This window comes from Polypterus senegalus, chromosome 5, assembly GCF_016835505.1.
Source record: "Polypterus senegalus isolate Bchr_013 chromosome 5, ASM1683550v1, whole genome shotgun sequence".
Taxonomy (NCBI): Eukaryota; Metazoa; Chordata; class Cladistia; order Polypteriformes; family Polypteridae; genus Polypterus; species Polypterus senegalus.
Window position 1 is genome coordinate 110,477,934 of NC_053158.1, and position 27,076 is coordinate 110,505,009.

The window sequence follows — 27,076 nt, forward strand, 5'->3', positions numbered from 1 at the left end:
TAAGGGCACAATGTCTTGAATACTACACCATGAAATAAAGAGAGCATGTAGAAAAAACAGCCTTTTTTCTTGCATTTAGCATAGCTGGGCATATAAAGACAGTCAATATACAATTGTTGAACAACCTAACCATGTGCATCTATAGATTTTGAGAAGAAAAGCAGAGTAATGGGAGAAAATGTTTGACATTGTGAGGAAAAACTTGGTCCACACAGACAATTACTGAAAGACTGATTTTTAAACCTGCCTGCATGAGGCATCAGTGCTACTACTGTGTGTTACTAAGCCTGCATTGAAAATTACCCATACAGGGTGAAAAAAAATGTACATATATATCAATTAAGCCTCTACGTATGATCACATAAATAATGATCTTACCTACCTGCTACTTAAGGAATTAATACCACATTCAAATATAAAGGCCTACTGTAAAATTTTATATTAACTTTCCAAGTCTACCCCAATGTTACAAGGGGTGTGCAATAATTTATCTACCCAAGAATGAAAGAAAGTAGCAAGCATGTTGAAACAAGTCTGAGCATGTTGTGACATGTCTCAAGGTTACTCATATACAGCTGTGGCTCAGTGCGAGTCTAACATTCCAAGAGACAGGATGTTAGGAGAGTCCTTGTATGAATCAAGTAAGAAAATGCTAGATTTGGAGCAAGGTTCAGTTATAAAATATCTCACAAATGAATGGAAAAAGTCAAAGGAGATCCTTTAACGGAAGATTGCAGTTTATGGCGAGTCTGCCCCAGCATCCTACAAAGTAAAACTTTGGAGTAAGCAGTTAAGTGGGGAAGAGAGTCCACTGAAGAAGACCCTCACACAGGTTGGCCTGTGGAAGCATCTTCCACAGAAATGTGCACGAAAGCCGAGGATTTAATTTTGTCAGACAAACTAATTAAGGTTTCCTGAACAGCTGAAGAAATGGCATCTCGGCAGGTATAGTTTGGAAAACAATTTGTGAAAAGTTGGGCATGTTAAAGATCAGTGCAAGATAGGTTCCAAGAATGCTGATGCTCTGTCAGAAGGCCATGAGGCTCCAGTGCTGTTAGGAGAACTTGGAGATGCTCTGTCAAGACCAAGTGAATGTTTTCATTGTTTGGTGACTGGAGATGAGACTGAGGTCTATCACAGAGATCCTCGAGTCCAAAATGAAGTCAATGCAGTGGAAGCACAAGTCATCCCCGACCCCAAAAAAGTTCAAGACAGAAAAATCTGCAGGCAAATTTATGGCCAATGTCTTCTGGGATATTGAAGGACCTTTACACCTGGAGTTCATGCCACACAAGACGACCATAACTGGGGAGAATTACGCCAACACAATGATCTCTTTGCTGGAATCAATCAAGGAGAAAAGACGAGGAAAACTCACAGCAGGCATGCTGCTTCTTCCCAACAATGCACTGGTTCACATATCACCACAATCACAGGCTGAGAATATGAGTTCCAGCAGCTGAACCATCCACCCTACAGTCCTGACCTGGCTTCCTCAGATTTCCTGTTTCTCTGTGGACAGTGGTTTTCAAGTAATGAGGATGTCAAGGCAGCTGTGACATCCTGGTTTGAAGGTCAAACAAAAACATTTTTTTTTTTTTTTTTTAAAAGAAGTTAAAGTCACTGCAGGAAAAGTGGATGAAATGTATGGAGCTATCAGGGGACTATATTGAAAAATAAAACAAATATCTTCTGAAAACTCATTTCTTTCCTACTGAGGAAGATAAATTATACTTAAAAGTGTAGGACAATTGTACTATTGTTTACATATAGTTTCTTGTTTCCTGTTTATTTACAGGAAAATATCTTTGTCAAGGTCCCTTTAAAATCACAGGTAAGGAAGGAACCTTAAATCTTGCAGTCAAAGGAGAATCATACAGCATGACACTGGATTGTGTACCTAACTACAACAGCATATTTTTACCCCATTAATACTCAGAAGAACAAGTATTCATCAAGGCCTGGACTCAGCAAAAAGTCAGAATATTGAGCTGCATTTGGTGACTAAGAAGTCAAATGGATAAGGTTGAAATCACAATCATATTGTGGAAATAATCCATGGGTACATGGAATATAAAGAGCAAATGCATCATAAAAGCTGGACATTTCATTTAAAACACATTTCCATACTGACTTTGACATGGCATTATCATACTGGATACATTTTAAAATAGTTTAACTTTTCTGAATAAATGCTGCCAAGACTATGTACTATGATACCATGTCATTAATGAACTCTATTCATGATCTATCAGATAGTGATCACGTAAAACAAAGAATGCTACCAGTGACTGACTCTTTAGTCTTTGAGATCTGTATCAAACATAATTAAATGTGACTTTTTGTACCAGATCTTTATTTCCCTGACCTCTACAAATCTGAACCTTACACTTTATGTATTATGTTTATGAGCCATAATCCACACCATCTTCTTTTAAATGAAGTCTTGATTTTGTGCTCAAAACAAATCCATTTAAGGAAAGCAGTGATCCAATACCACAAGAAAATGTACAAGACATGATCATTTGCAAAACAATGTGAAATCACTGTTAAGTAAATTCTTATTGGTGATGGAAAACTGGTCAGGGAGACTGCATGAAGCAGTGTGCTCAGAGATTCTATCATTCAAAGGCAGGGTATTCAGTTGTGTCTGCCAAGATATTCCATTATGCTAGTACTGGTATATGAGTGGACAAATGAACACCCCAAAAAGTGTGGTTTACATATGTCTATTGATGCTTAATTGACACCAATTGAAAAGCAATATTACAAATGGAAAGAATTTAATTTCAAATGTACCAAATCACAATTATGTACTAATAATTAAGCAGAAAGTGAAGTCATAAGTGATTAAAATCAAATATCTTCCATTTTTAGGTAAATCAAGACAAAGAAAAGTTAAAGTATATCTATACAGTAAATGCAAGTCCAAAACTGTCCACCCTTGTTTTAGAAAGGAATACCTTGCTCTGTTATGAATGATTGGATAATATAACTGGAAAAACTAATTAACTGTATAACAAGAAAATGCAACTGCATTTAAGTAATGAATGCCATTGATTATGTTGTATATCACAGCTCAGGAAAAACAGCACACTCGCATTGCAAAAAACAAAAATGCAACTTTTATGAACTTTTTAATATATACTGGTTTGCATCAAATGAATCTGTCTAATAATGATACATTAACAAACAAAATGTTAATGCATCAAAATGAATATTGGTAAAAACAATCTACACCATTGTAAAGTGTCTGTGATATCTTTCCACGAAAGGCACAATACAAAATGAAGACTGAAAATACAGATTGTATTACTTTGTTGTGCTTAATTTACCTGTAAAGCTAAGTAATTTCAAACTTAAGATTTTTTATACATTAATAAATACAGTTTTAAGATGAAACTAAAATTAATTGGATACTGTTCAAAGAAAAAACAGCATGCAAGAAATAGCTTACATGAAAGAAATATATACCATGATAAACTGAACTGCCTTTTAATATTAAGTCACCTCTGTTAGTAAGTAACTAAGTCCTTAAGACACTTCTTTTGAATTAACTACGTGCCTACAAGGCATGTATTACAAATGAGGTGGCCCCGTTCTCCAAGAATCTGCCACAATATAAATGCATGTGCATTTAATAATCATCACACAATTTGTGAATTTTAAAATAAAATCAAACAAGTTACAAATAAATAATGATTCAATTTGATTTTTTTTCTCTCCTTTAGAAGCTGCACTAGGAGACATCAGCATCTGTTATTTTTATTAACAGGAAAAACGAATGATATATAAAAACTATGCTGCTGGGAAAAAAAAAAAAAAACCTGTTGAAACTCTGGTTGTTATTGGCTATCTCTGCACACTCAGAGTTTCCCCATCTCCAAAGGTGTACCTTAATTGAATAAAGAAAGAAAAAAAAAAGGTAATGGTATTGACTTACACTGGTAAAAGAGCAGTTGACTTGATCAAGAATGATTTTATAAGCCAATAATTATGGGCCTCCTATTCAGACGGGTGCAGAAAAAGTACTGTGTTAAAACAGTTCAACACTTTCCATAATTTAGACAATAAAATTTGCCAACCCCAAAAATACATCCCAAAAATGCAAAAGCTACCCTGGCTAACTGGTCATGGGATGCAGTCTCTGATAGAAGTCGATGTAGCAATGCCATAAAAAGTCTGGTGTGCAAGTATATAGATTAAATATAGCTTTACCGGCGATACACTCCAAAAGCCACAAAACTAAAAAAGAAGGTAATGCCCACAAGTGAGGCAGTGGCTGGAGCTGTAAATAATTGCCGGTACTGAATCTGAAAATACCATAAAACTGAGAGCATAAGCACAAAGAGAGGAACCATAAGGCTGCCCACATTGAGGGCAGCATGGACCTGCTCTGCAGCCATGGCTCCTGCTGGCATTTGCTGTGTGGCATTCTGAGAGATGTGGCAGTGCAAGACAGAGTTATTCACAAGATTCAAAGCAGCCAGTGTTTGGGCATCATCTCTTAAAAGCTGTCCTCGGTATATTAGACGTACTTGGTGCTCCTGTCCTGGAAAGTAGGTCCTGGAAAGAGAGAGTGAGAAAATAAAACTAAACAATTATATTATCATCTTATAATTGCCATAACAATTAAATCACTAGACTTGTGATTTTCAAAAGTAGCATACAAAAATTTCATAAATATTTAATTTTACTTAATTTGATCTGTTTGGAAAGCTTATTCAATACATTATATTGCCATATTTGTCTTCATTTTCTTTTAATAAAATTAGATTGCATCCTTCAAAAAGATATTTCTAATGATTTGTGGCATAGGAAAATTAGAATTCTTTTTTTTGTCACATTTCAAAGGCATAAAAAAACAATGCAAAGGCGGCACACCACACTCTAAGCCATGCAAATAAGATGGCTTCTTTCAAGAAGCATAAATTGCTTAAGTGTGTTAAAATATTTAAAATAGTAAGCCTAACATACAAAATGATTATCATCTTCTTGTCTAGACTAAAATATAAAGCATGAATAATAACGTAAAAGACATCAAAGGGGTATAAATCATATCCTACAGACTTGCTCTATAGAGAATTTTTCAAAGATACTAACTTTGAAATAGTATGACCAACTGAGTGAAGATGTAATATTCTCCCTGCATTCACATGGGATTTCTCCAGTTACAATTCCAGGTCAAATGATACCTAACTTAAAGGGAAACAAAACATGAAGTCTTAACATCTCATTGTTTTTTGTTTTGTGTTTTATGTCAGGTATTAAAGTATCACATACATTTTTGTCATTAGGGATCAGTGGGTTTGCTGGATATGATCCCCTAGCATTGGATATGGAGTAAGGAGGCGTCCACATAACATTTTATAAATTATGCTTCTTTGGTCATTCTAGCCCTGATCAAATAAGCAACATGTTGTCAGTTTTTTGTTGAGAGTGCTATGCCCAAACACCAATGATAATTTCTGCCCTTAACGTTAGAGATGCACGATATGTCTGCAACCATATCGTTATTGGCTGATGTTCATTAAAAATGAGGACATTGACTGATATGTTAATTTTGGCCAATACTGCTGACCAATAATTCAGGCCTCCCAATATTATCAGTACATTGAATAATAATAATAATAAAAAATCATTGATCAGTGAGGCAGACATTACTGTACTCCAACATTTTTTCCAGCAAGGTTAATATAGTTAATAAAAACTAAAATCAAAACTGAAAATATTAATAAAAAATATTTTCATAAATTGAAATAAAATAATTAACAAAACCAAAATAAAAAACAAACTAAACAAAATGAAATTACAGTATTAATGTAGGTGAAAAGTAGCTGAAAAGAATAACTGAAATAAAATACTAATTTACTAAAAAATACTTTTAATTTTCGTCACAACCAGATTTTCACAAAGGCTAACCCGGGCTGCAGGAATGCCGAAATTATTCAAAAAATGTATTAAGAATTTCATATTTGGCTTTTGAAAAAATATTCCTGCCATTATATCTTTAACCCTTGTAGCTTTAAACTCTAAAACAGAAAGTCATCCACCACAAACTGCCCACATGCTGCATATGAGACTGATGTCCGTTATGATGAGCTGCCACATTTCTTTGTGTTTCTTGTATAACAAGGTAATTCAAACATTCGAAGTCAGAATGTGTTGGTCAAGAAAACCTTTAACATATGAACAGAAAACTCACGAGCACATAATTAATTTTCTTTTTCAGGTGTTTGCATTCTGTTGAGAATAATTCATCTGCCACTTCACACAGGAGAAATACTTTTTGAAAAAGGCACTTACTGAGAAACTGACAAGGTCAAAATGAAAGATGAGCATATTGTTGCTGACCAATCACTTTTGTTTTAAAAAGGTAGTTTAACAATATAGTGATACAAATCTTGTAAAATTCCAGAGTTGGCAATGTCTCTACTGAACTACAGGTAGGAAAGTAAAGAGAGTCCATCAATTGGTGAAAAACTAATGTGTTTTTATACTTATTCTGTATTTATTATTTTTATTTTTCTAGTTTTACATTCACAGCTCAAAATATCTGATATTGTGAAAATAATCCAATGTTATTTTGTTTAAAAATATTTGTCTCAACTTTTCAATCTTTCTCTCTCCCTGAAACAATTGAAATATCATACACTTTTGGTTGTTAACAACAACCATGTCATACAACAGTATATTATTGTTGCAATAGGCTAGCACGCTTGTCCAGGGATTTTTCCTGCCTTGCATCAAAAACTGCAGGCATAGACTCCAGGTTTCCTGCGATCCTGCTCTGGATAAGCGGGTTTAGAAAGGGGATATATTGTTCCTTTCTGTTATTTTGTGGCTGTCTGTACTCCTGTTACCTACTGCTCTTACTCTGCTCATTAAGGGTTTACTGTTCTTATTCATGGGCTATTTAAGTCACTACCCATAACCTTGACAATACATGCTTGTTTTTCTTTGTTTCCCTTAATACAGCTAGGTGGGGTATGCACACTGATCCAATTTCCCCCTTTTTTTTTTTTTGCTTTACAGCCTCAAATGAAAACACACACAAAAATATTTCTTCCTAGCTTTACTTACTAAATGCAACCTATAACATCCAAGTGAAAGATATCACAGCTACAGTTCAGAAAAATTATAAAAAAATCAAAAACAAGACATACTGAGATTAATAAAGGATACCCACCAATGTCAATATTTTCTTGAACCACCTTTTGCTTTAATGACAGCCTTGGGTCTGTTGGGATGCTTCTCTATCAGCTTTGCACATCTAGATTGAGCAATATTTGCCCACTCTTCTTTACAGAACTGTTCAATGGTGAGCATTGGTGGACTGCTATCTTCAAATTTTTACACAGATTTTCAATGGGATTTAGGCCTGGGCTCTGACTGGGCCACATGAGGACATTCACTTTTTTCTCCTTCAGCCAATGTATGGTCAATTTTGCTGTGTGCTTTGGGTTGTTGTCGTGTTGAAAGGTGAACATTCTGTCCATCTTCAACTTTCTGGCAGAGGGCAGCAGGCTTTCCTCAAGAATTTGACAATATTTTGCCCCATCCATTTTTCCTTCTACCCTAACGAGAGCCCCAGGCCCTGCAACAGAGTAACACCCCCACAACAGGATTCTGCCACTTCCATGCTTTACTTGTAGGTATGGTGTGCTGTGGATGGTGAGCTGCATTGGATTTCCGCCAGGTGTACCGTTTGGTATTGAGGCAAAATAGTTACATTTGACCATATGACCTTTCCCACTTGGCATCAGAATCTTCAAGGTGCATTCTGGCAAAGCTCAAACGAGCCTTAATGTGGCCTTTCTTGAGAAGTGGCTTTTTCCTTGCGACCCTCCCGAACAAGCCACAAATGTGAAATGCTTGTGAAATTGTTGTCACATGCCCACAATGACTACTGTTTGCCATAAAATCCTTTAACTCCTTCAAAGTGGCCATTGGCCTTTTGGTAGCCTCTCTTACCAGCTTCTTCCTCGTTCTTCCATCCAGTTTGGAGGGATGGCCGGATCCAGGGAGGGTCCTAGTAGTACCAAACACTTGCCATTTCTTTATTATGGACTTTACTGTGCTCCTTGGGATTGATACAGCCTTTGAGATTTTTTTTTGTATCCATCTCTTGCCTTATGTTTGTTGTTTGTCCACAACTCTATCCCTGAGATCTTTTGAAAGTGGCTTGCCACCCATAGTTAGTTGTTTGCTGTCAGTTGCACTACCAAGCAAGGGAATGCTCCAGGAACAGCTGTTTTTATGCTTCACTAATCACACTGATTACAATTGATCACAGGTGGATGCCAGTAACCATGGTCTGCAATAGAAATGGTGGTTACTTACACCTGATTGAGTTTACAAATATTATTTAGGAGGGAGTGATCCTTTATTAATCTCAGTATTTCTTGTTTTTTATTTTTTTAAATTCTTCTGAACTGTAGCTGTGATATCTGTCACTTGGATGTTATAGATTGCATTAAGTAAGTAAAGCTGGAAAAAATATTGGTTTGTGTGATTTCATTTAAGGCTGTAAAGCAAAAAAAAAGGGAATATTTCGAAGGGGGTGATTCTTTTCTATACCGACTGTATATGTGTGTGTGTGATAATGATGTTACATATAAGGGTTATTACACTATTCTTGTCACTAGTCTGGAATCACATTAATATATAGCTAAAAGGTGTCCCTATTGCTGATAAGGCAAAAGATGGTTCTAAAAGATACTTTCAGTATTTCAGAAGAAAAAGAACAGTCAAGGAGGAGGGGAAGTGCATCACGAATAGTAAAAGGCAATTAAAATATAGAGAAAGTGAAATAGCAGCTGCTCTAAACTTTAATTTTTCTGATGTCTTCACATGTGAATATGTGGATAATCTTAAGCAGCAGCAGGGACTACTAAGGAGGTAAACTAAGTGATATGAATATTGAAGTAGGACAAGTACTGCTCTGAAATCAAACAAATCATCAGGACCAAGTAATATTTATTCTAAAATGCTGAAGGAAGTTAGTGAGCACAAATATAAACCCATGACACATATTTTTAGGACATCACAGTGCACTGGAGAAATTCTGAAGGACTACAAAATATTGAATATTATCCCCATCATATAAAAAGGATGATTGGGAGATTCAAATAACGACAGACCAGTAAGATTAATTTACCTGTGATGCATGTTAATAAGAGGAGTTATTAAGGATAAGATTGAGCAGCACATGATCAGAACAGGAGTTTTACTGAACAGTCAGCATGGTTTCAGTCAAGGGATGTCAAGTTTTGGAATTTGCGAGGAAGCAACAAAAATATAGTGGTGCATATGATATTTTTCGTGATTTTTGGAAAGCATTTCATAAAGTGCCACGTGAGAATTTGGGCATCAAATTAAAAGAGGTGGGAATTCAGGGTGTAGTGTGTACAGGGGTGCAAAATCGGTTCAAACACAGGAAGCAAAGGGTGATGCTTACCAGAATCAGATGAAGTCAGAGAGTGGTATCAAGAGTGGTATCTCACAGAGATCAGCGCTAGGGATATAAATAACCAACTGGTTAAGTCTGCAGATGATACCAAGCTAGAAGGATTGGCAGATAATCCAGAATCAACTAAATCATTACAGATGGACGTGGGCAGTGTACAGCATATGCATACAACATATAGGCATGGGCAGATTTGTGTCAGATTAAATTTAATGTAAGTAAATGATTACTTTAAGGAAATAAAAATGTAAGCTCTGAATACACAATGGGAGGTCTAAAAATTGAAAGAACACCTTAACAGAAGGATTTTGTAGTCATAATGGACTTGTCACTATCAACTTCCAGACAGTGCTCTGAAGCTATTAAGAAGGTTAACTGAATGTTGGGCTTTATAGCACAATATGTAGGGCACAAATCAAAGGTGGTTTTGTTCTAGCTTTAAACCACAGTTGGAGTCCTCAATTTGAGTAATGTGTGCAGTTTTGGTCTCTAAGCTAGAGGCAAGAGACGAGTGACTAGGATGATTACAGGCCTGCAGGGGATGAGTTATGAGGAAAGATTAAAAAGAGCTGAGCCTTTTCAGTTTATGCACGAGGAGACTAAGAGGTGACATGATTGAATTGTTCAAAATTATGAAATGAGTTAATACAGTGAAATGATACTGTTGCTTTAAAATGAGTAACACAAGAACAAGGGGATAATAGTTGACAACTTGTTAAAGATAAGTTTCTCACAAACATTAGGAAGTCTTTTTCACACAAAGAACCATTGACACATGGAATAACTTATCATGTAGTGTAGTAGGCAGTAGGACTTTATGGACCTCCAAAACACAACTTGATATTATTTTGGAGGAATTAAGTAGATAGGGCTGGTGAGCTTTGTTGGGCTGAATGGCATGTTCTCATCTAAAACTTTCTAATATCCTAATGTTTTAATGACTTTCTTCACCACTGTGAGTTCTTAATTACTTTAATTTCAACAAGTTATGCCAGAATAAAATGGACCAAGGAGAATCCACTAATGCTTCACAATTGTTCAGATGCTTGCCTCTATATTAATTGGAATCTTTTTATATAAATACATGTTAAGGATATTGTTATGAAATCTGAAAAGGTCTACAAATGAAATCTTACTTGTTTTCATTTTAGGAATGTTCAAAATAACAGAAGATGTTGCTGCTGTATCATTGTACTAAGAGCTACAGATATTGCAATGGCAGCAAAAAGCCTTTAATAAAGTCATGTAAATAAGCAAGTGTTTTGCTGAAATTCCATTTAATACGACAGAACAAAGTTTCTCTCATGTTTGGAGCTAGACAACAGAGAAGCAGAGAAGAAGAAAAAAAACATCACTTTTCAGGTCTTTCAAAAGGTATGTTATTCCTGAGTTAAGAAATACTTAAAATAATGCTGAGTCAAATAAAAGCCTTTTCAGTTATAAAGAGCCAAGAAATAAATGTGATCAGAAAAGGAGCCGTTTAACAAGTAACTACAGTGTTAGCCATAGGTTTTATGAGGACATCAGAGTAACTGTAAAAAGGATATTAGAAATGCTTAAAGGTAATTAGAGCAAAAATATTGAAAAGTTGACCTGAAGATGCTCTATCAGTGTTTTAGTTTAAAAACAAACAAACAAACAAAAACAAAAAAAAAAAAACAGGTAAGTAAGGTGAAGTATAATATTAACAGTAAGGGTGAAATTTATTTACGGAAACTGAAATTGCAAATGCTCTAAATTAATATTTTTCTGAAGTGTGTGCGTGCGTGAAGAAGTCATCAGCTTTCTAGTAGCTCCCAGGGGTACTCAGTGATTTGGATATAGTAGAGAAAAAGAAATACTACTAAATGCATTGTTATTGTTAAAACTGATCAGACATTATGTTTTTATTTATGTTAGTGAGACACAATATTAGGGAGAAAAAGTTTTGTCATTTCATTGTCATTGCAGACCATTATATTATTCTACAAAAATTATGGCAACTAGTGTGTAATGTAGCATAATAAAGAATTCCTAAGAAGCATCTAGCACTCAAATTAGCTTAGGTAATTTATTCCTTCAAATTCAAGAGAATGGTGAAGCAGTAGGTAGTGTTCTAAATCTTACAACATTTGAACCCCATTTTGATTCTTTTCAAACTCTGTGTATTATGCAGGTTTTCCAAAAGACCTCACCAGTTAGAGAGAGAATCACTGATTTTGATTTGGATTTAATCCAGATAAAATACACAAATATAGCCTTATTTCTCCAAGAATCAAATTAAACACTTATTAGAGATACTTAGCCGATTACACTCTTAATACACAATCATCTTATAACTGGTACATCATTTATACAAATGTATGCCAAATGTGCAAGGAGTATTGAATATTTAAAAAAGTGGAATAGTGGCTACTAGTGCATTTTTTATATTCGTGATGAATTTGTGAACTATCAATTTACTTAATACAGGATGAATATGTGATGATTTTATTAAATAAGAATATACAGTATATGACAGTGATGGCGAACCATTTAGAAACCAAGTGCCCAAACTGCAATCCAAAACCCACTTATTTATCGCAAAGTGCCAACATGGCAATTTAACCTGAATACCACCTAAAACTGAACACCAGCATAACCAAGGAGCTGGTGGTGGATTTTAGGAGGCCCAGGCCCCTCATGGATCCCGTGACAATCTTAGGCGAGTGTGCGCAGAGGGTACAGACCTATAAATACCTGGGAGTGCAGCTGGATGATAAATTGGTTGGACTGCCAATACTGATGCTCTGTCTGTCTATCTACTGAGCTTTTAGTTTAGAAAACCAACTCATACATTAACATCTTTTGTCTTAAAAGAAAAACATAATAACAGAGCTTTCAATGATACAAACAACTTTTTGTTGAAAGGTAAAAGTTTGCATTCGGTATGCTTTTGAACAATTAATGTGCTTTTTGCTGTTGTATGCATGCTGATAATTTGTCTAACCTTGGCTCATACTTTGTAAGTCTCAGAGCAACACATGCAGCACTCAGGTCATCTGTTAGTCTGTTTCTGGTGTCAGATTTGATTTAATTCAAAGCTAAAAACAGCTGCGCACAAGCATAAGATGTTCCAAACAAAGTAAGGAAAGCAATCTCAAGTGCCTTCATTGACTTAAGATTATTTGGCAGAGAATTCCACACTTTAAGGATTTCATTTTCAGAACTAACTGTGCTGTCCTTTGTCATCCCTTCGATCCTCTCAAGTGTTTCATGCAGGTCTTCCCTATTAAGCTCTGCCCCCAAAGCTTCCATTATATATTACGGGGTCGTGGATCAGGTGTGGCGATTAGCAACTCCCGGCAATAATTACAGATGCGGACGACTCCTCACCTGTGCGCTTAAGCAAGGACTGCCCGCATCACAAAGCGGAAACCGCTCCGGCCACTCTACCATAACCCCTCTTTAAGCCGCGAGTGCGGCAATTATCTGTTAAAACTGGCCTTTTCAAGTTTGAGCTGTGGACCCGCTATATCACATCCCCTCCAACCCCACCACGGGAATCACAGACTCAAAAGGCTGCAGTCCGTGCCGCACCCTCAAGCAGCATGTGTGCCGCCCGCCTTACCCCAGACAGGAGAGGAAGGACGTGCTCCCATTGGGCTGCTGGGCAGAGGGGCGGGTGATGTGAGAAAAGTCCTCCGGCGCGCGTGAAGAGGGGGAGCGGTGAGGGAGCAGCCCGGCCCGCATTCCTCTGGCTTTATAGTAACGAACTCTGTGCTCGGGCGACGGCGCGCGTGCCCACTGAGAGGGCTCTGAGTGCCCCCTTTGGCACGCGTGCCATAGGTTCGCCACCACTGGTATATGAGATACAAGATAAGAAAAATACATGCTCATACATCTGTGTGCTTTGGGATTTGTTGTACATTAATTAAAGTGGAAAGCTATTAAAAGTGGTTGCTGCTTAATTTCAATTTCTCAGTCCAAATCACCTTATGCAGTTTATTTAAGAAACCACCTTTAAGCTATATTTTCAACAGCCATTTGTTTACTTTACGATAGCTTTAATAAACGTAAGCAGGTTATTTTTACTTAAAATTTACAAAGGAGTACAAGTACAGGAAGATAAATACATTGCAATTGCTGAGTGGCTCTATTAAAATAGGAGCATAACTGTGATGTTGAAATTATAATGCACCTCTCACATATAATAAACATGCAAAGATTAAGTCAAACAGAAGGCATGCTGTAGTTGCCAATTAGTTCTTATGTATTCACTAACAAAGCAGTACATGTGAGCTGAAGACACTGAAATTACTGATTGACAGGTATATATTTGCTAACAGTGAAAACATTTGAAGAAAATGGCTGTCATGGATAAATCGCCTTGCTGTAACTTAGTAGCATAATGGATGCAGATGGCTTGAGAAAAGCTGTGTGACTTTCCTCACTTTCAGTAGGTAAGTTTCAATTAACTGACAAATTAAGAAGTAAATCACCAGTAAAGTCAAAATCTTTATAATCAGATAAAAAGAATTAATATTTCTTAACAGAAATAATGTACATACATACTTTAACACAGGATGGACAAACTACTAATGCAGATCTAAATATTCTGGACCATGTGAGGTATTTTTAGCAAGACAATGCTAAAACTGGATAGTGCAAGTGTAATAAGTTGCCATGCTGTGTCATTCAAAAAACAAAAAGGCAAGTGTTTAACACAAGAACAGAGACAGTCTTTAGCGCTTTCACAAAGAGGGGTGTTTATGTTTACAACTGCTTGCTTGTCTTTGTCTTGTGCATGTGTTGTCAAAGAATATTAATCTGTATTGGGCTGAATTTATCAGCAGTGGATATGGTTGGAAGTGGCACCTCTTGTAGGAGAACTCTGGGTATAACACTGGGTTTGAGCACAAATCAATATAAAGAACACTGTTTACAAATGAGGTCAGATGGAGAATGGTTTTCCAGTTGCAGATAAAGCAAATGTATTTATTCTTTTACTTCAGCTCATGTGTTAGGGGAGACGAGGAATAAAATAAGCTTGTCAGTAGCGGCATTCCAACTGTACCTTCGCCCCCCACGGCTTTCGAGCTCAACTCCATTACAGCATATGCAGAAAAATAGCTTCCAGTTATGACCATTACGCGTAGAATTTCGAAATGAAATCTACCCAACTTTTGTAAGTAAGCTGTAAGGAATGAGCCTGCCAAATTTCAGCCTTCTAACTACACGGGAAGTTGGAGAATTAGTGATGAGTCAGTCAGTTAGTGAGTGAGTGAGTAAGTGAGGGCTTTGCCTTTTATTAGTATAGATAATTAAATATATATAGTTACAGGCTGTTTACTTGTTGCTTCAGAATGATATATAGTGTGAGTGTATTTAATTTTATTCTAAAAAAATAAACATAACTTCCACTGCAATACTTTTTAGTAAGATTGTTTAGCTGCTAGGGACTAAATGTTTTCAAAAGGGGCACCTTTTTTTTTTTAAACAGGCAGATATCTTGTGCCAAACAGTATAACTTAGCAGTGCTATAAGATATGACATCTAAACTTGGTATAATTGTAATTGACAGATTGGAGCACAAAAGAAAACCGATTTAAGGGTTATGCACAATAACATAAAATAATTGATATACATACTGTATATATCAAACCTAAATAGCAGCTGTCATTTTCTTGAAATTGTTTGTTGTTTCAACAATACTTGCACAAACAATACAAGTTTACTTTGAAAATTGTGGAAAGAAAAATTATAAACTCATAGCTACAAATGCTCTTGGATTCAAAACACAGCAATCTAATTCAACACTAAGTCACCTGACATGAAATTGTCATATGAAATAATTTAAAATAAGTTAGATTAAATTTTGTACCAGGCACAGTCATTTTAAGGCACCTGAACCATTTTGCATTTTGAGTTACAAATTGTTTTTAAGGAAACTGTATAATGCTGTACTGTAAACAAATTCCACCAATAGAAGGTTCTCACTTTAATGATTACTATTAAAAGGGCACTATACCTTTTAATGTATCCAATGGTATCCCCTGGCTTCACCTGGGCCACTCTTTCTGTATCATTTAAAAATTTTAGTCTAAGAACCATATTACGGCTTAGCACTGATTCATCTTCTAAAGACTCATTATTGGCACTTGAGCTTTGAGGCTGATCAGTGCTTGTGTGGACAGAAGCAGTCTGTGAGTTCTCAGTGCCTGTCTCTTGATGTTGTTGATTTTCATCTACTGATGCTGAATCCACTTCAGTGGGTCTTTCATTTTTATCTTCATCCTCACCTTGGGATGTCTTCCCAACTTCCTTAACATCCTGTGCTTCTGTTGAGACAGACGCCGTTTCTGCAAAGTTTGAATCAAGTGAAGATTCTCCAGATGTAGTTCGATTGCTTGTTCTACGCTGAGAGGCAACAGAAGCTACACTGGAATGGAACAGCTGCTCACTGCGGTCAGCAGTGTGAGTTGAAGCCCATGCTAGCATTAATACCAAAAAAAGTAGAACCAATCCGAATAAGACTGTGACTTCATCACCAACTCCCTCAATAAGAGCCATTCTTGTAAGTTTAAGAGGAAGGATATGTTTAACTAGGCACCTAAAACAAAAAAAAAACAAAAAAAAAAACATTAAACCAGTAAACAGTTATCACAATTTGCATCACTATATTGAACAAATACTAGGAATGTGCATGGGTCACTAAGTAGTAGGGAGGTCGTTGTTAAGGCCTAACAAATTAATCCATGCACAGGAACCATTTGAATCATGTTTAGCTTTAGGATGCACAATCTTAATTTGGCTAAGAAATGGCAGTTGCATTTCTCTGTAAGCAGTGTGAAAAAAATACTCTACACAAAGATTTGTCCATTGATTTTTTTTTAATTTTAAACTTCTTTCACATAAATGCTTTGATAGACACAGCAGGTCACGCATCACATTAACCAAAACCAACTGAATGGGAAAAGGATATACAAGGCAAATATAATATAAGGCAAAATTAATCCTCTAATGAAGAAACAACCTTTGAGCAACAGCTTATCACTCTCCTGCATTTGGGGGGCAAACTTCTGATATGAACAACTTTTTAAAGAAGTATCTGAATTTCATATTGATTCCAAAGTACAGAAGCAAGAAGTTAAAGAAAACCCTGCAGTAGATAAATGAGGAGCCAAAAAATAACTTACAAAGGAAAACTAGTTATACAAGAATATAATTAAGGTGCTGATCGAAAAACATACAGTGGCATAGAAAAGTTTGGGCACCCTTTCTTAAAATGTCTGTTACTGTGAATAGTTAAGTGAGCAGAAGAAGAACGGATCACCAAAAGGCATAAAGTTAAAGATGACACATTTCAGCATTTTATGCAAGATTAGTGTACTATTTCCGTTTTGTACAGTGAAAAAAGGAAAGGTGCACCATGCAAAATTTTGGGAACCCCAAGATACTGGAGCTCTCAAGATAACTTTTTCCAAGGTCTCAGACCTTCTTTAGCTCATAAGGGATATAGCTTGTTCATGGTCATTGTTGGGAAACTCCAGATGATCCAAATTGCAAAGCTGCATAAATTCCCCGACTAATCAAACCTTGTCCCAACAATCAACAGCCATGGGCTCATCTAAGCAGCTGTCTAGCACTCTGAAAAATAAAATAATTGATGGTCACAAAGCAGAAGGCCACAAGAAGATAGCAAAGTGTTTTCAGATAGCTGTTCCCTAAGTTCGTAAAGTAATTAAGAATTGGCAGTTAATAGGAAAAATGGAAGTCAAGTTGAGGTCTAGAAGGCCAAGAAAACTTTCTGAAAGAACTGCCTGTTGGTTTGCCAGACAGGCAAATAAAAATAGCCATTTGACTGCAAAAGGCCTCCAGAAAACTCTGGAGTGGTGGTGCACAGTTCCATTATGCAGCAATCCCTAAACAAATATGATCTTCATGGTAGAGTTGGCAGAAGAAAACCATTCCTGTGTTGTAGATACAAAATTCAGTGCCTGAGGTTTGCAAATGAACTTTTAAAACAACCCTGAAGCATACAAAATATAAAATTTTGGCCACAATTGCCAATGGTATGTTTGGAGAAAAAAGAATGCTGAATCCTAGGAAAACAACACTTCTCCTGCTACTAAGCATGGGATTGGATTGATCATGTGTGAAGCTTGTGCTTCAGCCAGTGGTACAGGGAACATATCACTGGTAGATGGAAGAATGGATTGAAATAAATACCAGCATATTCTGGAAGCAAACATCACATTATCTGTAAAAAAAAGTTGAAGTTAAAAGGAGGATGGGTCCTACAACAAGATAATGATCGAAACACACCTCAAAATCTACAATGGAATACCTCAAGCAGAGTAAGCTGATGGTTTAGCCATGGCCCTCACAATCCCCAGACAAACATCCTTTAAAAAATCTGTGGATAGATCTCAGAAGAGTAGTGCATGCAAGACTCCCAACGAATCATGCAGAATTAGAAACCTTTTGCAAGAACAAATGGACAAAAATACCCTGAAAGACTTTTAGCTGGCTACAAAAAGTGTCTACAAGCTGAGGTTACTAAGCACTGGCTATGTTGGATGCCCAAAAATTTACCTCAGGACCTTTTCATTATTTTGGTATTTTGTACCTGTGAATGATGGAAACAAAAATGTAATCTTGCTTAAAATATTAAACAAATGTGTTGTCTTTAACGTTATGCCATTTGGTAATCAGTTCAACTTCTGTTCACTTAACTGACAGGAAAAAAAAAACACTTTAAGCAAGGGTGCCCAAACTTTTTCATGCCACTGTACGAGAGCATGACAGCAACAGTTAAAGATATTAGGAAAACTAAAACATCAGTTAGAGAAAAATGTTGCAGAAATGGTGAAAGATGACGCAAATAGATTATTTTATTTTAAAAGTGAAGTAATGGTCAGGGAGGAGATGAAATGCATTGGAAATAATAAGGGTGAATAAAATACACAAACAGTAAAACAGTAAATGCTTTAATCGTGGATTTTTCTTACAAATGTGAAAGTCTACACATGCTCAACAGTGACAGAAGCTACTAAGGAGGTTTTTAGTAATTTAAAGATGGTAAGAGGAGTGTTGCTTGGATTAAATAGGCTGTAATCTAAATGATCACCAGGAGCAGATAACATTTATCCTATAGTGCCTAAGAAGATTAGTGAGTAATTACATAAAATAATGACACTTTTCCTTTTTCCCCAGAAACCACTACATACTTGAAAAATCAGAAGGCAATATGATATATAGATATACATATATATATATATGATATATATATACTGTATATATATATATCATATATATATATATATCATATATATATACTGTATATATATATATCATATATGATATATATATATATATGATATATATATATATATATATATATATGATATATAGATATATGATTCACTTTGAAATAAGGCAGAAAGTGTGCTTGTTTTCTTAACAAACCAGCTTTCCCAGCTGGTGAAGTGCTGTGTTGCGTTCTGCAGCAAATGATCTTTCAGTTTAAATCTGTTGGTGCAACTGAACCTGATTAAAAATATTTGGTTTTGCCTGACCGTTAAATGAATATGGATAGACAGATAGATAGATACTTTATTAATCCCAAGGGGAAATTCATATAATCCAGCAGCATCATACTGATACAAAACAAAAAAAAAAAACAATATTAAAGAGTAATAAAAATGCATGTAAAAACAGACAATAACTTTGAATAATGTTAGCATTTACTCCCCCGGGTGGAATTGAAGAGTCGTGTAGGGGAGGAACGATCTCCTCAGTGTCACTGGAGTAAGAAAGTGACAAAAGTCTGTCACTGAAGGTTCTCCTCTGCTTGGAGATGACACTGTTAAGTGGATGCAGTGGATGCTTCATGACTGACAGGAGTTTGATTAATGCCCATCGGTCTGCTATAGATGTTAAATTGTCCAGCTTTATTCCTACAATAGAACCTGCCTTCTTAACAAGTTTGTCCAGGCGTGAGACATCCTTCTTCTTTATCCTGCCTCCCCAGCACACCATCACGTAGAAGAGGGCACTTGCCACAACCGTCTGGTAGAACATCTGCAGCATCTTATTGCAGATGCTGAAGGACACCAACCTTCTAAGAAAGTATAGTCGGCTCTGACCTTTTTTTACACAGAGCATCAGTATTGGCAGTCCAGTCCAATTTGTCATCCAGCTGCACTCCCAGGTCTGTACCCTCTGCACACAGTCTCCTCTGATGATCATGGGGTCCATGAGGGGCCTGGGCCTCCTAAAATCCACCACCAGTTCCTTGGTCTTGCTGGTGTTCAGGTGTAAGTGGTTTGAGTCACACCATTTAACAAAGTCTTTGATTAGCTTCCTGTACTCCTCCTCCTGCCCACTCCTGATGCAGCCCACAATAGCAGTGTCATCAGCGAACTTTTGCATGTGGCATGACTCCGAATCGTATTGCAAGTCTGATGTATACAGGCTGGACAGGACCGGAGAAAGTACAGTCCCCTGCGGCGCTCCTGTGTTGCTGACTACAATGTCAGACCTGCAGTTCCCAAGACGTACATACTGAGGTCTGTCTGTAAGATAGTCCACGATCCATGTCACCAGGTGTGAGTCTACTCCCATCTCAGTCATGTTGTCCCTAAGGAGCAGAGGTTGGATGGTGTTGAAGGCGCTAGAGAAGTCCAAAAACATAATTCTTACAGCATCACTGCCTCTGTCCAGGTGGGAGAGGGATCGGTGCGGCATATAGATGATGGCATCCTCCGCTCCCACCTTCTCCTGGTATGCGAATTGCAGAGGGTCGAGGGCATGGTGGACCTGTGGCCTCAGGTGGTGAAGCAGCAGCCGCTCCATGGTCTTCATCACATGTGATGTCAGAGCAACAGGCCAGAAGTCATTCAGCTCACTAGGACGTGATACCTTTGGGACTGGGGTGATACAAGAAGTTTACCAAAGCCTCGGGACTCTCCCCTGTTCCAGGCTCAGGTTGAAGATGCGCTGTAGAGGACTCCCCAGTTCCAACGCACAGGCCTTCAGCAGTCGTGGCGATACACCATCGGGACCCGCTGCTTTGCTGGCACGAAGTCTCCTCAGCTCTCTGCTCACCTGTGCTGCTGTAATTGTGGGTGGGGATGTCTCACCTATGCTGGTATCAGCAAAAGGATGGTTGGAGGATGAAGTACACCGAGGTGACTTAATTATAATTTTGTCACTGGAAAAAAATCTAAAAATAATTTCAGAAATTGGACACGTTTATAAAGAATTTATTCTACTATACTTTTCTTTAAAGAAGGTTAAAAGAGTCAGAAGTTGTCAACCAAGGCATCAATGTCATAGAAAGGGCAAATAAGCAACTCTGCCAGAAACAAACCTAGCAAGTGCATTTAAAAGACTAGCAATGGGTATTGGTTGGACCAGGTAAGTAAGTGCAAGTAGCGTACTTACAGTACCAATTTTTGTTCTGTGCTCTGTACTTTCCAGTTACTTTAATAGTTATATTTAGTTTAAGTTTTTCATTTCGGTTTTGTTAATTATTTTATTTCAATTTCCTGACATTTTTTTTTTTTAAATAATAGTTTCGGTTTTGATTGTATGTTTTTATTAACTATAATAACTTTGCTTCATATGAACCCAAAACACGATACCAAAATTATTTCTGACTAATAGGCTGCAGCCTTGTGGCCTTAAATCACAGGTTGCTTTTTATCCCAGCTGTTACAGTTCTGGAGCTCCTACCCAGATCTGCCAGTTATCACACATCTTATGCATTTGCTAATGAAACAAAACCTAAACCTATACTACAGGTACCTGTATACAACTTCTTTTAAAATAAAAACAAATTAAAAAGCATAATACCAGCTCAAAAACACTTTTAAACACTGTTTGTTAAACATGCTACCTCTTGGGAATAAAGCTTATTTAGTAAACTATATTAAATGAAGTACAACATCTGATTTGTGTCTTATTATTGAAACCTGGCTTACAAAATCTGACACTGTTCCTTTAGCCAAGGCAGCATCATATGGTTTTACAACCATTTATAAATCAACAGATACTGCATGTAGATGTGGCCCTTGGGATAATTCTGTGTGACAAATTGCTCACCGCTTCTAAAAATGTTTAATCTAAATCCTTTAAGGCACTCACATTAGATATTAAAACAGATGCCAGCACAAATGCAGTTCTTGTGTACAGGCCACCTGGACTGTTTTCATCATTCAAGACTGAATTTGGCAGCATTTTTTCTCATTTAACAATAAATTATGATCATGTAATGTCAACAGAAGATTTTATTATCCACATAAATGTGGAAACTGACACGTCTAGCAGGCAAGTTTTACTCATTTGTTAAGCACTGTTTTTTGTGAGATGGGCAATGCTGACACTGTCATAACAACACACTGGATCTGCTTATTACTTACGGAGTTTATTTATTCCTTCCTTCCTTTTCCACTGCTTAGCTGAAAACAGGTGGTGGTTGGGGGGTGTCGTGCAACAGTCTCAGCAGTGAGGCCCATACATCACTTTTCCCAATTACACTTGCCAACTCATAATGTGGGATCCCAAGGCATTCCCAGGCCATCTGGGAGATATAATCCTCATATGTCTGCAAATCTGATGGTACAATTATAAAAATCAATCATATTCTTTGGCCTAATGTGCTCTGGTACACTTAGGAGCCACCACATGTACGAACATGGTTTTTGTTATGGACAAACTATGCCTAACCTTTAGTAATCTTTCCTGGTCCTATATTTTGGAATGTCTGTCCACTTGCACTCCAAGTCATAACTTCAGATCTTCAAACAAAGGTCTGCTTATAATTCTAAGGGGCCAACCTGAAAAGAAGTGGTGAGGCGGCCCTTTGCTGTTATGCACTTAAAATTTGGAATACTTTACCACCTGAAATTTGCCAGGCTAATAGTATAGAACAATTAAAAAATTTGCTAAAAACTCATTATTATAAAACAGGTTCTTTGTTACTACATTTTAGTCTATATGGACATAGAATCATCATTTTCCTCTTGGCTCTGCAATTCTGTACTAATCTGTACTATTCTCTGCTGTCTTTTCCAGTTCTTCTGTGGTGGCAATCTGTGTCACCACCAACTCTTTAAGGTACCATGCTGCCCCCCTGCATTTATGGATTGAATGGTGGGTGCCCCAGATGTCCACATGATGATGAAAACCATGACAAATAATTTAGAACATCTGTTAGGTAGAATGCCCAGTGGGGGCAGGGCAGTCTTTTGGCCTTGGAACCCCTGCTGATTTTGCTTTTTTTTTACCTCCAGCTTAACTGGCCATCCAACCGTACCTGTATCTTTATTACATACTGTATAATATCATTGCCTAATCTTGTTTATGCTTTATATTAACTTCCTTTTTATTTCAACTTGTAAAACACTTTGAAATAAATTTGTATGAAAACGTGCTATATAAATAAATGTTGTTGTTGTTACAGCACAGAAGACCAATAACAAAACACCACCCAGGTTTAGATCAGGTAGGCTGTTCCTCCAAATCACACCTCTCCAGGTGTCTCCACCTTACCCACAGGGGCATTGAAGTCACCCAGAAGAACTATGGAATCTCCAGCTGGGACCCTTTCTGGAATCCCCTTCCAGGCACGTCAAGAAGGCCTGATACTCCAAATTGCCATATGGTGCACAGAGGCATCCCCTTTGTGATGTACAGCTGCACAGGGGCAGACCTCTCGTTCTCGGAGATAAACTCCAACATGACATGGAACAGGCAGGGACTAAATAAGAAGCCCACTCTTGCCTTGCGTCATTCCCCCTTGCTAGCTCCAGAGTAAAGGCGAGTCCAGCCCCTTTCAAAGGGTTTGGTGAGTAGGTGGACATAAGCCCATCTATATCTAGTTGGTATTGCACCACTTCACCCGCCAACTCCAGCTCGTTTCCCTCCCAAGAGATTTGAAATTCCATGTACCAAGAGTCAATTTGTGTGTCTGAGTTCCAATCAGCCAAGGTCAGATCAAACCTGGCTCCTATTCTTCTTGTAGGTTTTGGGCACACAGAAAGGTAGTCCCACATCACAATTTTGGGCTATGTTCAACCAGACGCTGTGGCAAGCCCAGCCTCTAGGCGCCTGCCTGTGGTAACCCGATACTGGACGGGATATTCTTTTTATATTTGGGGATCTGCATCATTAGGGGCTGTGAATTGCTCTTTGTCTGACCCCTTATCCGGAACCATTTTGCCTTGGGAAACCCCAACAGGGGTTTCTGCTTCAGACAAAATAGCTCCCTAGGTCATTGGGGCACACAAACCTAGTTAAGGTTGAGATTCAAAACTTAAATGTTATGTCTTATCACTATTTAATAATGTTTACCTACCAATACATTCACAAATTAAAAACAGGACAAATACAGTGGTGTGAAAAATTATTTGCCCCCTTCCTGATTTCTTATTCTTTTGCATGTTTGTCACACAAAATGTTTCTGATCATCAAACACATTTAACCATTAATCAAATATAACACAAGTAAACACAAAATGCAGTTTTTAAATGATGGTTTTATTATTTAGGGAGAGAAAAATCCAAACCTACATGGCCCTGTGTGAAAAGTAATTGCCCCCTTGTTAAAAAATAACCTAACTGTGGTGTATCACACCTGAGTTCAATTTCCGTAGCCACCCCCAGGCCTGATTGCTGCCACACCTGTTTTAATCAAGAAATCACTTAAATAGGAGCTGCCTGACACAGAGAAGTAGACCAAAAGCACCTCAAAAGCTAGACATCATGCCAAAATCCAAAGAAATTCAGGAACAAATGAGAACAGAAGTAATTGAGATCTATCAGTCTGGTAAAGGTTATAAAGCCATTTCTAAAGCTTTGGGACTCCAGCGAACCACAGTGAGAGCCATTATCCACAAATGGCAAAAACATGAAACAGTGGTGAACCTTCCCAGGAGTGGCCGGCCGACCAAAATTACCCCAAGAGCACAGAGACGACTCATCCGAGAGGTCACAAAGACCCCAGGACAATGTCTAAAGAACTGCAGGCCTCACTTGCCTCAATTAAGGTCAGTGTTCACGACTCCACCATAAGAAAGAGACTGGGCAAAAATGGCCTGCATGGCAGATTTCCAGATGCAAACCACTGTTAAGCAAAAAGAACATTAGGGCTCGTCTCAATTTTGCTAAGAAACATCTCAATGATTGCCAAGACTTTTGGGAAAACACCTTGTGGACTGATGAGACAAAAGTTGAACTTTTTGGAAGGCAAATGTCCCGTTACATCTGGCGTAAAAGGAACACAGCATTTCAGAAAAAGAACATCATACCAACAGTAAAATATGGTGGTGGTAGTGTGATGGTCTGGGGTTGTTTTGCTGCTTCAGGACCTGGTAGGCTTGCTGTGATAGATGGAACCATGAATTCTACTGTCTACCAAAAATCCTGAAGGAGAATGTCCGCCATCTGTTCGTCAACTCAAGCTGAAGCGATCTTGGGTGCTGCAACAGGACAATGACCCAAAACACACCAGCAAATCCACCTCTGAATGGCTGAAGAAAAACAAAATGAAGACTTTGGAGTGGCCTAGTCAAAGTCCTGACCTGAATCCAATTGAGATGCTATGGCATGACCTTAAAAAGGTGGTTCATGCTAGAAAACCCTCAAATAAAGCTGAATTACAACAATTCTGCAAAGATGAGTGGGCCAAAATTCCTCCAAAGCGCTGTAAAAGACTCATTGCAAGTTATCGCAAACGCTTGATTGCAGTTATTACTGCTAAGGGTGGCCCAACCAGTTATTAGGTTCAGGGGGCAATTACTTTTTCACACAGGGCCATGTAGGTTTGGATTTTTTTTTCACCCTAAATAATAAAAACCATCATTTAAAGACTGCATTTTGCGTTTACTTGTGTTATATTTGACTAATGGTTAAATGTGTTTGATGATCAGAAACATTTTGTGTGACAAACATGCAAAAGAATAAGAAATCAGGAAGGGGGCAAATAGTTTTTCACACCACTGTATCTAGAGTGTAACTCTGTGTCAAAATTTGTAGATACTTTTAAGAAACCAACAATCATACAAAATAGTCTAGACTAGCTGACATCTAGTTATAAGACGACTCTAAAAGAGGCATTGATTATTATTGGTCCACCTAAAAAAAATGTGATTAAAGCACACAGAAGCTCACCCTGGTTTAGCGAAAGTACTTGTGGTTTTAAATGTGAATGCTGAAAGTTACAGTACAGCATAGGAGGATAGCAACAAAGCTATGGGTCTTCAGAGCAATATAGACGGACAGAGTTATAAGATATGCCTGGCACAGACTACTATTATAGATAAATAGACAACAAAAACAATTCTTTTGTACTGTTTAGAACAGTTGCCAACAAAAACTGGGTGATTTTGAACTGCAATTGAAAATACCTACAAACATTAGTAGTGCAGGTTTTATGAACTTCTTTAATGCGAAAAATTAACAACATGAAGACTGCAGACTTTAGACAGGGTGAAATCCTTTCTCTCCTTGAACACACCACTTTGGTAATTTCAACTTAAAAACAGAACAAGAATTAATAAATAACCTTAACTTCAAAAATGAAACCTTCTACCTACCACGTTACACATTTGCTGAAATTCCTGTCTGGTATTTAAACTGGTAACAGTACACAGATATCACTAACCAGTATTGTAAATGACACTGTAAATCTTTGTATGAAAGGAATTTCTCAGTAATTATGTTGTTAGATTTAAATGAAACCTTTAACATCACTAACCATGTCATTCTGTTATACCAGCAAACCCGCGATTCTCAATGAATCGCAATTCCAAGAGTGGCAATCACTTTCTGTTCCCTACAATATTTGGAGGGAAGAAAAATCATAGAGGATGGGTGCGTCCTGGGAAAGTTTTCATTTAATTAAATAAACATATTTGTACTAAAGTGGTTTCTGTTTGGAGCCGTGACTTATCTGGTTCTGGTGTTTCAGAAGCGCGTTGTAGGCACCTGTGTTCATTGTTTATATCCATGCGGTCTTGTTTTTGTTTTTCTATGGCTGTGTCGTTAGCTAGAAGTCATTTGCTGACAGCGGTGGATTCGCTTGGTTAAGTGACGATGGTGGCGGATCCGGGCTTGGAGGGCTACATTACTAAACGAAGGTGGTATGGGCGGTCACGTTCGGGCAGTGTGTACTGCTTGCTTGTGGCCTCTGGCATCTGTGCATATATACAACCTGGCGTGCACGCTTTACCTCAAGTTTAGTTTATAGGTCGTGTTGTGTTGTTTGGGTGCCAACTACTGACTCTGGGAAGCCACTGGGTTTTACTCTGGTGCGCTAAGGCACAGTGCGCGTGCACTTTCGGTGTGTCTGGCATCCGTGCATATATACAACCTTCGTTTAGTAATATAGATGGGCTGGAAAATTATGTTGGGCTCTCAGGCGCTGTTGTTGCATAGTTTAACTCATATTTAACAAATACATTTCAATTATGTACAGAAATGTACTGATAGTGCTCTGTCATTTTAATCAACAGGAGGCTCTTACAGGGCTCAGTACTCAGACCTTTACGGTTTTCATTTAGGATGCTTCCACTGGGAACTATCATTAGAAAACATAACATTCATTTTTCACTCATAGGTAGACGATGCCCAACTACAGTAT

General features: G+C 37.5%; 1 protein-coding gene across 1 annotated transcript; it reads right to left on the minus strand.

The window, feature by feature from the left end:
• Positions 1 to 3,120: 3,120 nt before the first annotated feature.
• tmub1 (transmembrane and ubiquitin-like domain containing 1) lies at positions 3,121 to 16,040 on the minus strand. Its single transcript, XM_039753233.1, has 2 exons — positions 15,459 to 16,040; positions 3,121 to 4,566 (listed from the first exon to the last, which is right to left on the minus strand). Exons 1-2 carry the CDS (start codon positions 15,998 to 16,000, stop codon positions 4,215 to 4,217), a joined length of 894 nt encoding a protein of 297 aa, XP_039609167.1. The 5' UTR covers positions 16,001 to 16,040; the 3' UTR covers positions 3,121 to 4,214.
• Between the last annotated feature and the right edge of the window lie 11,036 nt (positions 16,041 to 27,076).

Coding starts and splice junctions, on each gene's coding strand:
- tmub1 (XM_039753233.1), bottom strand. CDS start 16,000: ATGGCTCTTATTGAGGGAGTTGGTGATGAAGTCACAGTCTTATTCGGA. Junction 4,567..15,458: donor ACCATTGGATACATTAAAAG/GTATAGTGCCCT, acceptor CTCTCTTTCCAG/GACCTACTTTCCAGGACAGG.